General features: G+C 38.6%; 1 protein-coding gene across 1 annotated transcript in view; it reads right to left on the reverse strand.

The window, feature by feature from the left end:
• The window catches only part of dcc (DCC netrin 1 receptor), a 193,189-nt gene that overhangs the window by 49,364 nt on the left and 128,103 nt on the right, over positions 1–15,722 (reverse strand). Inside the window, exons 22-25 of the mRNA XM_067575272.1 lie at positions 12,771–12,836; positions 4,342–4,504; positions 3,443–3,666; positions 2,832–2,948 (exon numbers count right to left, since the gene is read on the reverse strand). Of these exons, the coding sequence (XP_067431373.1) occupies positions 2,832–2,948; positions 3,443–3,666; positions 4,342–4,504; positions 12,771–12,836 (570 nt within the window). The remainder of the gene's footprint in view (positions 1–2,831; positions 2,949–3,442; positions 3,667–4,341; positions 4,505–12,770; positions 12,837–15,722) is intronic.

Genomic DNA, 15,722 nt, shown 5'->3' on the forward strand with positions numbered 1-15,722 from the left:
AGCTAATTATCTGTGTGTTGGTGTGTAATTTCAGTGCGTATGAGTGTCATTGTGTGTGTGTGTGTGTGTGTGTGTATGTGTGTGTGTGTGTGTGTGTGTGTGTATGTGTGTTTTTTTTCTTCCATCAACTTAACTTATGTCTTTGCATGAAAGACTTTTTACATCTCTAGCTCACAGAGAGAGAGACAGAGAGGAAGAGAGAGATGAACTCGTCTGACCATCCTTGTCACCCTAGGACACCCCACTGCAGCACAGGCCGCTCTCAAGCACCGACAGGACGAGCCGTGACTCAGGTTGTCGACAGAGCCGCACCACTTACACAGCATAATGTCAATTATATTCAGTGATGTCGGGTTTGTTCCTGCGTCCAGGAGTCAGTATTTACTGAGGATATGTGGACCTCTTTAGAGCACATAACAGTCATTACAATGTAGCAAATGTGAATGTTTGTGATAAATTCACATTAGCAAGGCACATGTGAAACTACTGATAATAAAATGCTAGTAGGTTGCAGCCTACTAGGCAATCTCAAACAAGGACAGCCAATTTATATAAATGAAACAGTCTTACAACACATCACAATATGATTTAAATAATTAAACCTGGTTAAACAATGTCAAACCTGAGAGTTGCTATTCTTAATACTCACAAGGCCATCTTCAAAAACTAACAATTGCAACAACGTACAAACAATTAGGATGAATGAAATGGCCTCACAACTAACCTGAAAACCTATTATTGGGAATCACAAGAAGGTTTCAGAGTGACAGAGACACAGAGCATCCCCGTAACCGTAGTAACTCACTCTCCTGCTTGTATGTACATGGTGTGAGAGGAGAGGGAGAGGAGCCGCTGACTGAGATTACTCTGAGCAGCATGCATTGGAATACATTACACTATAATAGATTGATAGTGTGTATATTTCTGGCTTTCCCCCTGATCTTCTGAATAACTGTCCTCTTTTTGCGCCGCAATGCTATGAGTTATGAATTTGTTTTTCACTGCGTGATAAAATGGACGTGTGGCATGAGAGCATGTGAAAAGTCAATTGTGTGAGTCTCACGGTCAGTGTGTGAGAGACTTGGCAGCCCTGTTCCTGCTCCTATGTGCCTTTTTTTCTGCCTCTTTCCCAGTCAATGATCATAGAGGATGTGGTGGAAATTGTAAATGAAAGTTTTGACAGCATTTTGGATGCAAATTCAGGTGGCTTATTTCCACCCAGTTACCCCAGTTACTTTCAAATCAAGCGCACCTGCACTAAACTGGCGTAACCTGCTGATGTTACCTGCAAGACTTGAGTTTTAATACTGTTGTTCATCGATTGTGACGTGAATACATCAGAGAAATAAAAAGCTTGCATCCTGATATTAGGTTACTTATAAATTCCAAACACACTGCAGAGCGTCCCTCCCGCTGGCTGCTGACAGCGCTGTCAGCCAGAGAGTCGATCACACTGGGTGGACGGTAGAGGAGGAGACGGGAGAGATGCTGGGACGCGTCTGTTTAAACAAGAGTTTAGCTGACTTCACTGTATTTAACAGCGGAGCTGAGCGCTCAGAGCAGGAAACACAGTCGCTCTGTCGTGCTGCTGTCTTCCACGTCCATCATCTAGCACCAATTCATTTTGAAAGAGCAACAGCCAGTGGGGAAACTCCAACAATCGGCTGGCTGACCAATGGTGAAACTTCATCACTCACTCAGTCACTCAGTCATGGACAACTGTGGTTTTGTTGTGGATTTTTTGACATTTGTTGATTCAACTAAATAGCTTCAGTTTATTGACCTTGTTATCTCGAGTTCTTCAAAGCAGCAACTTATAGCACATTTCAAATTCAACTAGCTTAAATATTTTATATTTATTGGTTAATAAGCTATCTAGCTCATCTATGCAAAGATATGTTGCCAAAGTAAATAGCTTTTTTCTCATAATAGTATTATACAATTTGCATAATACATAATAGAATATACATGATGAAACCAATAATAAGCAATCACTGACAAAGTGTATACAGTGTATACAATTTTAAATCTTTGCCGTGTGAAATTATCCTTGTCATCTTTATCCAGTCACATCATTTTACACTGACTGGGAGCTGTGGACATCTCTCTATTTAAAACTAGAATATCCTTGAATGTCCCTTCCAGCTGCACTTCTTGTTAACTTTGTGTGTCCTTTCTTTCTCTAATGTTACCCAGTGTTGAGAATATAGTAACAATATGAACATCCTCTGTCATTTTAAATGAATAAGTAACCCCATGATGTATGAATGAAGCTTTTTTTCCCCTGTAACTTTACATTGAGTGGGGGGACATTAGTGTATGTGCATTATCAGTTGTAAGAACAATCTAAGTCTGATTTATTGCTGCAGAAAGTGTTGGTTGCTACAGACCCATTTCATCATTGTTGCAAAGCTGGGTTTTTTTTTCTTTTCTAAAAAATGCAGCTTTTGTGTTTCCCACACAAAGTCTGTCAAAAAACAAACAGCGTCTTTTAATATACTCATAGTGATCAATGAACGTCTCCTTCTACAGAATGTAGGTGCACATCTCCTAACAGGTCAGGACTCCTCAGAGAGAAGTCAGTTCTTATGTTAAGAAGGTTAATCAAATGTTTTTACTCCTTGTTCTAAAAACAGGACGAAAAATAAGTTTCTCTTAGAATTTTTGGTGAGTTAGACTGATATCTACTCTAAGACACTTGATAAATATGGTCCCTGAAATGGTTATAGCATCAATAATTGATGACAAATAACACTCCAAAATATGAGAACCAGTGAGTAACAAGTTAACACACACACACACACACACACACACAGAGTTGTGCTACATACGTGTGTTGCTTGGTTGTGAGTCCATAGGAATCATCATCTTGCCTCGTGTTCCCCTCCTGGCAGCCAGGGAGCGCTCCAGAGTGGAGATACTGCTGGATGCCTCGTCGCCGTCTGCTCCTGGAACGTCAGAACATTCGAATGTTCAAACACAAATCCAAAATTTTATCATGACATTTATTCAGGCCGTCACTGCCACTGTGAAGAATGTAAGTTAGGTCTGTATTTATACTTAATAATCTTAATTTGTTTTAATTCATGACATATCAGGCTTGATTTTAATTGAATTTAATGAAGACTAAATATTTAGCATGCAAATGTAAAACACTGAAACTTCAAATGACATTTTTAATTTCAGTGTTCTACACATTTTTTCACATTTTGATGTTGCCAGGCAACATAGAGATGAAACTGGATATGAAATCTGCATCTAATGAAAGACACAAAGTAACAAACAAACAAACAAACAAACAAATCAATCAATCATAAAGCAGAAAAACTAATCTTTGTTTTTATTAACAGTTATGAAAATTAAACTAAGTTAGTAAAGATAAGCATTGAAATGACAGAAAGATAAGTGGATGAATAACGATGAATCAGCATCCATCCTGTACCTGAGTGGCTACTCTTGCTGCCCATCTGGCTCTCTGATTGGCTGTGGGCGACCTGGGGGAGGTCCTGGCAGGACTGGATGGGTGAGTCGTGTCCAGACGGGGCAACACTGGGAGCTTTCTCCATGTTCTTCATCTCCATCTCCTCGTGATGGATCCAGAGGTCAGGGGGTCGCAGGTCCTTCTGACTGCCCTTCCTCTTACTGGCACTGTGGCTCGCTCTCTTCCTGCGGAGAGGACGAGAAACACACAGGTGCGGGAGTCAGCTGACAGGTAGGGAGGACAAAGATAGGGGACAACACGCCGAACCATGGGTAGACTGCTTTTAGAGTCATGTTGCTAGGCGACCATTCAAATCCCTGGAGAGCATGAATACTGTTGCTCATCTGTACATGAACAGAAATGTACATCCATCATAAAAACATGCTCATTTATGCTGCAATTTACACAGAAGGCAGGTTCAGGTGGATAGAGAGATAAGGATGACAAGCACAGAGAGTTCTACAGCTGAAACCTCATGAAGTGGTTTTTATAATAATACTGACTGAAATATCATGAGCTTGATTAAAAAATAATACAAAGTAACACTTGACAAACTCGATTATAAACTTCATAAAGATTAGAAAATAACGTAATGATGTAACCCCGATGAACATTATTAAAAAGAGAGAAGATGAAAGTGTGAAAAAAGGACATAAAGGACAGGTCCACCCCAGTTTCGGGTAAAGTAACAGCAGATACTTTTTGATTGGATGTAAAACCTTGCGTCAGTCTGTAGGAACACTCGTTTGATACTCTAATCTATATGAAAAAGCACAACAAGCAAGACAGATCATTAACCATCTGCCTTGTTACCCTGACAGCTGTTTACCGCCATCACACAGATGAATGAAGCATCTTACTTCCTCTGCTGGGCGGAGGAGCGCCGGGTGCAGATGAGCGCCACGATGACGACCACGACCACGGTGACGGCTCCCACAGAAACCACAATGATGACCAGGAGGTTACTGTTCTTTTGAGGAGTGGCACTGCCATGAGGGGGGCGCATTTGACCAATGGGAGATTCTGAAATACAAACAAAAGTGGAAGAAAATATAAATATAAAACACAAATAAATAAAGTGGATATTATTCAATCTGTGTTGAAAAAGCTGGTTTCTCCTCTTTTTTGTATGGAAGTCTCTGCCTGCCAATATTACTGTACAATGAACTCATTTAACTAATGTTAATTTTCATTAACATTTTCCATTTTTGTGTGTATGATATACAACAAAATTCAGTTAACAAAGTTTTTTAAAAACATTTTTATTCCAGTTTTCAATTTTGAAATGTGCTGCCAAAATTTAAATAACACCCCACTGATAAATAATTGCCATTGCAGTCGTAAGCAAAACACAGCCATAATGATGATGAAGTTGAATGTGAAACAGACTTTTCTAAATTGGCAGACAATGTGCAAAGTAAACTTGAAAATGAAAATGCAAACTAGACTTTCAAAATTTGAAATAGAATTTGGTCTTTGTTTTGTAGCTTTTATCTATAGTTTTTGCCTTTTACACATTCATTTTTAGAATTGTCCATTTCATAATGATTGACTTAAATTGGAATTGACTTAAAATGAAGCTAAGATCAGGACATAATTCAAATTCATATTCAAAACCCAGTTTGAGTTTATATTTTAGTTCAGGTTGAACTGAAAAGTTCATTTTGCATTCAGTTTCACTACCATAGCAGTGTTATGCTTATGAACACACTGAAAATAATTGAAATTTTCATTTTTATCTTGGCTGCCACTATGCATTTGCAACAGACCTGAACCTGAACTGCTTTATTTTGTTTAATTTTGGCATACATTATGGCACACAAATTGAACATTTAATTTTCAATATCAATTAATTATTTTATTTTAATATTGGCAGCAACAGATTCCGTAGAAGCGGTCATTTTTCTTCATGGAGAAGTGACTTTTTAGTTATGATGTCATTTGAAGATATTTTGATACAGTAAATATCTGGATAACTACAGTCCCTTTGAGAACAAGATGTTTTTATACCTGAGAAGTTTTACAACCAGTGTGCCAAACACTGTCTTAAAATTTGAGCTAATATTTTTCTGTTCATCTATAATGTAATATTTATTTGCATTTTGAAACGTTAACAGGCGAGGAGCTGCAACTGAAATACAAATAAAACCCAACTATGCTTGGACACAGTCAGTCTGGTTCTGTCCAGAGTTAACAGAATCAACCCATCACCACCAAAATGTAGAAACCATAATCTGTTGTTTTAAAGGGGGTTATGTGCCAGCTGTTTTTGGCCAGGCAAGCAGCAAACACTGTGTCATCACACAATGTTAAAACAAAAGATTATTATAAACTAAATACATTCTAAACTAAAACGTGCTGTTAATACATAACTACAAGATAAAAACCTGCAGAATGAAATCCAAAGTGGTTTCTGTGGACTGAAAGCACAAAGCTGCTCCTGCTGCTGTACCAATCAATACACAGTGTGTGTGTGTGTGTGTGTGTGTGTGTGTGTGTGTGTGTGTGTGTGTGTGTGTGTGTGTGTGTATGACAGGTGTAAAGGCAGAGAGGGGAATTGATGACACGCTCTGTCATTCATTAACTCGACCTTGGAGCAGAGAGAGAGAGAAAATAGGAAACAGACAAGGAGCATGAAGTCTGGATGGAGAGGAGAGGCAAGTGTGTTAAAAAGAGAGAGAGAGAGATAGGAGTGGTGGGGAAAAGAGAGAGAAAGAGGAAAACAGAGGAATGAAGAGGAAGAAGGATGAGAGGGGGTGAGAGCAAGAGAAAGGGCAGAACAGTGAGTGGAAGAGAGGAGAGGGGAAGGAGATGGAGGAAAGAAAGATTAAGAAAAATGTGTGAGACAGAGAGAGAGAGAGACACACTACCTCTTTCACCTTCTCTCTCTCTCTCTCTCCCTCTCTTTCTCTCTCCATTCAGTCGTCTCTCTCAATGAAAACCACAATCCATCACAGCTTACAGCTGCAGCACAGGGATCACAATATCCCTTTCTTTTCTCTTCTTTTTTTTTTTTTTTTTGAAGAAGGATTTCATCATCTTTCTCCCTTAAAGCGTTTTCCCTTTTCTCATTTTATTTCAAACTAAAGTCTGACCCTTTGCTGATGTTTTTTTACTGGATTTAAGGTACTAGAGTAAAGGTCACAGAGGTCATTCGAATCTAAAGGGCTCGACGTCTGGGGAGCAGGAATGTGATCAGGATATTTGATGAGAGTCTGAACACAAGAAGTGAGCAGATGAGTTGGATGGATGGAAAGACTTATTAATCATCATTACTCTCCTCAGGCCCAGAATAAAGGAAGACTATATTAACTTCAGTTATGACATTCTATTATTATTATCACATCACCACATAAAAATGTTTTACGCCTTGTAATATTGTGAATTTCTTGTATTGGACACATCTTGAGGTTATTGTACATTTTCCTTTTTTTAATGTTTATTTGGGACAAAGGATTTTTCTTATCTGAATTTAGAGTCTGAGGATGGAGGGTGCCATTTGCTGTGCAGACTGCAAAGGGCAAATTTATGATTTGTGATTCTGGACTATGCAAATAAAATTGATTTGACATTTTGGCTATCACCCAAAAAAAAAACAAAAAAAAAACCATGAAAGTTCATTGTTGGAAATTTAAGTTTCACAATTGTCAAACTTCTATTTCCAAGGCCAATAATCTACCTCCCTGCTTCGGTTTAAACCAACATGGACAAAGAGTTGAATATGGATGAAATAAAACTGCTACTGAGCTTCCATGTCCACATAGGAAATTGATTTATTTATTTATTGAACGGGACAGTGTGCAGTTTGAAACATTAAAGATGCACTGCACCAGCGTTAGCTTGAGGCTAATTTGCATCTGTAGTCCCAGACAAAAAACAAACAACAGCACAACAACAAACAGTAAAAAGCAAAAAAACCAACAACAAAAAAACCAAAAAAAAACACAGAGCACACCGTACAAAATACAAAATACAAGGCTACACACAGCACATCACATACACCCACAATGTCAATTAGAAATAATGTAAACTCAGTGGTCACACAGCTGATTAGTCTTAACTACATGTTTCAGTCTGGTCTTGAATGCATTGATAGAACTACAGTTCTTCATCAGGTAGGGTATTCCACTGAGTTATGGCTTTCACTGAGAAAGCTGACTGCCCAAATGCAGTGCCACGAAATGGTCTGGTACAATCTTGTATGGAGTATATTCTGGAGGATCTAATAGAACTTACTGAGCGAGTGTACACAAAGTCACATAGTGGAGGAGGGGCCAAACCATTTAACATTTTATAAACTAGACACAAATTTGAGAATAATCTAAAGTTATCAAAGCTCAGTAAATTGTATTTCTCCAGTACCCTACAGTGATGGAAATGCATTGGCTTTTTGTCCAGAGTTTTTAGAGTTTGTTTGTATAAGGACTAAAGAGGTTTTATGGCTGTTTCTCCAGCCTGCCCCCAACATCTGATGCAATAAGACATATGGGAAAGAATCACAGCATGCATAAATATCTTGGCTGCATCCAAAGAGAGACATATCCATCTCCATGACAATTGAGCATCCCTTATCAGGACCATGTGTGATATGGTTGAAAGGTCTTAGAAAAGCTAGTAAATGGACCCTGAGTTGGGATTGTATGTACCTGTGAATGTTGAATGCTTCAGTTTCAGGGTCCTGGTATCACACATGCTGGCTCATTGTCACACTTTCATGGCTTACGGGGGACACTTGAATAGAATGGAGCCATTGGTAATGTTATTAGTAACACCTGTACTTTCCCTACTATGACCAGGGCCATAGCTGTCACTGAGGACACTGGGATAATATCCTTTTTGTCTGGGAATTTTGTGGCTTTAAGCAACCTGGGAAGAGTTGTGTTCTACAATTAAAAGTGACAGACGGTGGGTATTTCAAAGCCTGTTTCCTTGTTTTTACACGCAATATGTTTAAATGTGACTATTTGAATGACACAACACTAATGACAATGCTTCTGATAAATGAATAAGGATTCAGTATTTATACAACAGATGTCTTTCTCTTGGCAGTGTGGAGAAAGAGACAAAGCTCCGACAGTAATTTGAGTTAGAGTTTAGCTTCTGAGTTTGTAAGAAGTAGTTGATGTTCATATTGTCCTTGAAAGAACTGTTGCATTTACATAAAAAATATGCAGAAAATATCACTGAACAGCTGACTGACTAATTAAAAGAAGGAAACAAAACAGAACAACTGCATTTCTAAAAACCTGGCTACGACTGCTGAGCAAGACACCTATACACAGTATCACAACAAGGGTACGACATGTGCATTCACAGTGTGATATAGTATGTCCTCCAAATTAAATGACCACATACGTCGGTGTGGGTTAAGTTACTACCTAAAGTTAGGTGACCTTCATTGTCATGGCTATAATAATAACCACAGGGTTAAGTTTAATGATCGTAGTTATGTTAACAACGCCCTCCCCCCCCAAACTATTACACAACTACTACACCCTGAGGACATTTGTCAACACATATATATGTCATCTATACTGCACCACTGCTCCGGGCTGCTAGTTGACATCTGTCACTCAAATATAACTATATGATGTTTTTGGGCAACTGACATTATGACCTCTTGTGTCATTTTTCTTGTGAAGACAGTCTTGTATTGTACATTGCTGCATTTTGGCACTTAAGCTTAACAGAAAGATTTAAAAAGATCATCAATAAAAATCCTATATTTGTGGAGGTTCACACTTGCGAAAAGGAGTCAAATACAGCATTGTTTCATACAATAAATCAGAATTTAGGGACCATAAAGCACAAAAAAGGCGACATTTAAGGTGACGACAATAAGTGACAGGAGTAGCAGGTGACAGACGGGAAGTTAAAGCTGACCCGCAAATGTTACTGACAATAACAGGAGCATTAACAACCTCTGCTGAGATGCCCTCGAGCAAAACACTGAACCTCCAGCAGCTCAGAGAGACTTTGAGGAATAAATCAGAAGCTCTCAGCAGCTCACTCAGATTAAAGCCACAACAACAAATCAACACAAGGGTGACAACAAGTGCAAAAATCCTCACAAAGCCCAGAAATCCAGCTGGGAAAAAAAAGCTGAGCAGCTACAAAGAACCTCAACACAAACAACGCTCCAAAGCAGGGTGATTCCCCACTAATTTTATTCTATATATTTATTCTTGTAGACGGGGATATGAGTTCAAGGCTTTAATGTGAATCACACACAGCTGCCTGTCAGATGGAACCATGGACATATTTTGATCATGTCATGTTGTATTTGTAATCTTCTCCAACCAGCCCTCCCCAAGAGGCCTTCCCTAACTATTAAAATCCCTTAAACGAACCCTGAAGAAAAAGGTCTGTTACTGGTAAACAGTGGCTGGTGGTGGCACTTTCTGTCTGGGTTATATTGATGTGAGTAAGGCAGTCCAGTGAGTTTATAATTGGTGAAATGCTTAAAAGTTAGGTTATTTACTTTTTTGTTGTAGCCAGCACATTTAGAGGTCCTGGTTCCTTTTTCAAAATGTATTTATTTATTCTTTTAATGGTCATTAACTGTGGATAATACACACTGTATCCTACATAAACCTCAATTTTTGCAACATATCCTACAAGTGACAGCCTTATTTTTAGCCTTGCTAACAGAATAACTTTGGGGATGGCAACATTTGTCTACTGGTTAAAAACAACAAAAAACTACGGTACATGAACTGCCATGAACTTTTGAACGGACATTGATGGTGTGCAGAACCTGAACTCTAATGTTTACTGACTTTTCTTGTGGCGCCGCCAGCAGGTCAAAGTTTTCACTTATCCTGTAAAATATTTCAACATCTATTAGATGAATTGGCACAAATGTTTGTATGGGTATTCCTGCTGCCCAGATGATATACCCGTCACTTTGTTGATCCCCTGACTTTGCTCTATTGCTACCATAGCACAAATCAACATTTGTGGTTTTGGGTGAAATATTTCAACTATCTTCTATCTATCTATCTATCTATCTATCTATCTATCTATCTATCTATCTATCTATCTATCTATCTATCTATCTATCTCACACTGACTGATGCCACATGCTTCACATAGTATAAAAATAGCTAACCCTAACCCTAACCCTAATAAACAGTGGCATTTATTTTGGTACAAACAGAAAGCTTTTCTTCTCAGGTCAGACATCATACAAAGATAAAAATATCCCTTGAATCTTTTAAGCTACTTATGTGAAGTTTCAGGGGAATATGAGGTTTCAAGATCTTAATGTCTTCCATTAAAACTCTTTTATTATGGAGTTTCATTTGCTTAAAGCTGAGATATTTTTAACTTTAATTGCTTGGCGCTCTGAGTGGTAAGGAGCTCTCAGCCTTGACAACAAACAACATCACCTCCTCTGAGAGAAATGAGGAGAAAATGAAGAAGATGTCCATCAGCAGCCAGGCCGTACTGTCACACAAACACCTCCAACTTGCTCAGATCAGATCACCTGAGTGCAGACACTGTCAGGCCTACAGAGCTGTGACCTGATGGAAAGAGTCAGAGGTGAATCTTTCTCTCCCAGTCGTTTTTCAAGTGAGAGGAAGCTCTGCGACATAAAGGACGACACTGCATTAAAGATGAAATACGGTCAAGCTGATGAATGAGGCTTCACCCTCGCTGACCCACCATAAAGCCAGAGGAGGGCGGAGGTCAGAGAGGATGGATTTATGATCGCCTCTGGCAGCAGCAGAAGCAGCAACAACAACGCTGACAAAATGTTAGAGAGCACATCTTCAGACGCGCACACACACACATACACACACATCCTGCTCAACTGTCCTCCAGTGGGACACTGAATCACTGCCAGCTACAGACCCTGACCTCTGACCTCTGTGGAGGAGGGGCAACAGAACAGTTTTTCTTCCAGCAGAAACAGGAGAGGACATAGCCATAGTTCTCATCATGATTTGTATTATCAGCAATTGTATTAATATTTGCATTAGCTTTAGCTTTAGCTGAGTACTTAGTACTGTATGAGTATTTCTGATAGCATTAGTATTAGTACTATTAGCATTTAAATTAGCAATTATGTGTGTATTAAGAATAACATTAGCAGCATGTACATCGGCTTGGGTATCATTATTATTAGCCTTAGCCTACTATGTGTATTAAGATTCATAATATAATAACAGCGTTAGTCTTTAGTGTTAGTTTAATGTTATTAACAGCAGTAATAGAAGTATTTGAATTAACATTAGTGTAAGTATTGTTAGCATTAATATTAGCATGAGTATTAGCATTAGCTTCAGTGTTAGTATTAGCATAAATATTTGTGTTATCGTGACTACTACTTTTGGTGTTGAAAAATAGCACTATTGTTATTATTAGCATTAATAAAGCATCAGCATCATTATAATTATAAGAATTTATAGCGTCAATATGAGTGTTATCAGTGGAAATATATTCACATTAATGTTATTTGAATTATAGCGAATATTAGCAATAATATTAGCCTTTCTTTAGTAATCAGAGGTAGTATTTAAGGCTGAAAGTACCTCAATATGTGAATATACATTATAGGTAAAAGGGAAATAAACAATAAAGTACAAATAATTTCTATCCATTAGAGATGTTTTCACATATATATGACATGTAACAATAATCATTTATTATAATCATAAACAGAATGATATTAGAGTTTGATATTGTTAGTCATATTGTGATATTTCAAACTAGAAGCTCTTGTTTTCTTGTCACCGTCCTGCATCAAACTATTATCAATAATCTTGTTGTTGCCATATTAAAAACTAGAAGCTGAGGATTTATATGCCACCACACTCTTTTAATCCTGTTCCTCCATAAAGATGATTTTCCCCAGTTTGTAAAAACACTGATTGACAGTGATATAGTGGATCTAATTAATTTTTTCCTGCCGATGGCGATATGACGGCAAACAAGAAGTGACGCTAACAGACTGTAAATCATCAGGCTGCAGCTCCTCGTCAGGACGCAGCGAGTCATTAAAGGAAGTTTAGATGTGACTGAGCCAAGTGATTAAAGAAAACAACTGAGTCGCTGTGATAATCTGATGATGCTGCAAAGTATCGCGCACACACACACACACACACACACACACACACACACACACACAGCACTCCCAGGAGTTTTGGTCTCATTGCTGTATTGACTCCAATAATGAACCCAAATGTAATTCTACTTTCTGACAGTCATATTCAGTCAAGCAGAAGAACTGTGTGTGTGTGTGTGTGTGTGTGTGTGTGTGTGTGTGTGTGTGTGTGTGTGTTACCGTTGATGCTGCTCCTGTCAATCAGGTTGTTATCAGAAGGCCAGTAGGTGTGGTCTCCTCCTCGACCTGAAAGACGAGACAGAAACAGCAACATGAGGAGGGAACAAAAATAGAGGAACAGAGAAAATGGAGATGAAGAAGGAAAAGCTGAGAGTCATTTTGCAGATGGAATAGAGGGATTGGAAAGAGAAATTGTTTCCTGTTAGGAAATAAATGACCTTGTTCAGGTGGTGGGTGCACACACACACACACACACACACACACACACACACACACTGTGTGTGAGCGTGCAGTTCCCTCCTGAGATTGCATTTAGTCCAAATCTTCAGGGTTTATCCACCTGCCTCGATTCTAACACTGCATTGGATGTTTAGAATGGTTCCCACGGTAACGACTTGCAGGAGTCCACACCATTGGACGACTAAAAATGGTTGTTATGGACAAGACTGCATTTCCAACAGGGCAAAGCAGGCGACTGGCCCTGGGCCCCAGACCTGCAGGTTACCCCCATTTCCCAAAATTATTGTGTGGCTGTTTTTGGTCATTTAGTTAATTGCACATTTTTACACATACAATATCAAGTGAAGTGGATTACTACCTAATTTTGTAGTCCTGTTTTTTAGAGGTGCCGTGTGAAAAAAATACTACTTTTAAGACTTTATTGTTTGTATTTTGCTCATATGATGCATATTCCTAAATGGAACTGTATTTATTCACATGATCACAATCTAAATTGACATGTAGAAAACCCGAGGCCAGTTAGTATCATTCCCACAGGAGAACTTTTTTGTTTTCTGGATCTCTGGGTAAATAATGAAGCTGCCATGTATCGTCAGCTGTGCACTTAATGAGAATTTGAAGGCCACAGGCTACAAACACAATGCACAGAAGGCAGGAGGTGGGCGGTGGGAGTGGGAAGTCAACAGGGGCCCAACAGCAAAGTTTTCCCCTGGAGCCAAGGTTAATCCAGAAAAACATGGACACAGCATGAGCTGAGCTCTCATCTGTCACAAACTACCGACAATCAGCAGAGGCAGGAGTGGTATTTAAGCATCCTGTTGGTTTGTTCTCTCACTCAAATGTTAGACTTTAAAGAAGGAGGACAGCAAACAATCTTACTAATGAGCAGCATTACACTACATCAACACTCATCTACACAAAACACTAATCTGGTTTCTTCAACAGGTTTAAAGGCAGCTAGCCATGGCCAAGTCATTACCTTTGTTTCCACATTAGGATCAAATACATCCAGCCAGTACTTTATCAAATTTAGCCTCAAAATCCAGACCTTAAAATTGCTGTCTGAGTTGTTGTAATTTGTGATATTTATGATATTTATGGTCTGGTGTCCACTGACAGCCGTTTCTACCCAGATGGAGAAACATGGATGTGTTATAGGAACTGGATATCACTTAAGCTAGCAGATAGTTCTTATTCAATTGAATGAAAATGCTGAGTGAATGAAGTAATGTATGAAGAATGCTCGCCTGACACATGAGCCAAAGAAGTGTCGTAGCTTCCAGATTAGCTTCCATGTTGTGCGGCCCACTGAATATGTGCAGTAGTGTTTCTCTGGCTCGGCTCATAGATGAATTTCAAAATTGCTTTTCAAGGCTCTGGGAAAGTTTTACTAATATAAAAATTCATAGTACAAAGAGTAATAATTTACCATATTTGCAGTTGGAGGAGTCCTGCCAAAAGTTTTATAGATATCTCTTTTATGATGGAGGTCTATGAAGAAAATGCTTTTTGGGCCACAGGAGATTTTTTTGCTGCAATACTGCAAGCAGCCACTTTGAAAAATTGATAGCAAGACTTGTTATGGATGAGATACAGCTAAACATATTGTTGTAAGTCAACTTATAGAGATAAAAACTCTTAAATCAACATATCAACACCAGTTTCTTTGATTGTTGTAAAGAATCGTCAAATTTATTGTCAAATTAACTGCTTCAAGCAACCGCTAAGGGCAAGATATGTCACTTGCTACTGATTGGTTAAGGCAAAACAAAAAAGTTGAAAGGAATGGTAACTCATCAGGGTACATCACATTTGCACTACTATAGTTTGATTGCGCATACTAAGGCTAACTCATTAGCCTGGTTTCTTCTACAGGCAATTTTGCTACTACATTGTCAATCAGAGCCAGACAAGGCTCCCACCGTTAACAAGCCAAAGTTGGGTAAAAAGAGGAAAGAAAGAAAGAAAGAACTTCTTTTGTTTCGTGGTAATGATTATGCTGCTCTAGACTATAATATATAATGATTTTGTTATCAGAGTACATTGTACAGTGACTGTCTCCTCTGTGCGACCATTATATTTCCTGTGTATGTCAACTGTATATTTTAATCAACAAGCTATAAAAAAAAATCTCTTTTTGGCAGGTAATTTTAATGTTTTTTTTAATTTTTTGATTAGTTTTGCTTTGAGTTCATGAACCAGCAGGTGAGTGAACTTTGAACAATGGAAGAGGAGATTTGATTGGGAAGTCATTAGTTGTGGGGTGAAAGCAGATCATCACAGAGGGTGTCAGAGAACAGAGACTAGAAACTGATGATAGATTTTCAAGACCTCAACACTGTCACACGAGTCAGGGCACTGAATCTAAAGAATACCACATCTTAAATTCTCTCGAATTCACTTAAGAGACACGATATATAATTCTCCCACATTTTAAGGCTTAAAGCTGGTGTCTTCCTCCCGCACCATCCAGCAGCAGCAGCGATGAGTTTTGGAGCTTTAAAATATGCAGAAAAAGATTTGATGTTTTCTTTCACATACCAGTTTGATTAAAGTTGGATTTTAAAATCCTCATGTTTCTGAAATACATTCACACACACATGATCTTTTTGGTCACTGGGTCTTTGTGTGTGCATTAAACAGTGTGTATATCTATGTGTATGTGTGTGCGTGTGTGTGTTTACAGTGTGAGGTCCACAGTAAGTGGGTTGA

The sequence above is a fragment of the Thunnus thynnus genome, chromosome 19 (assembly GCF_963924715.1).
Source record: "Thunnus thynnus chromosome 19, fThuThy2.1, whole genome shotgun sequence".
NCBI lineage: Eukaryota > Metazoa > Chordata > Actinopteri > Scombriformes > Scombridae > Thunnus > Thunnus thynnus.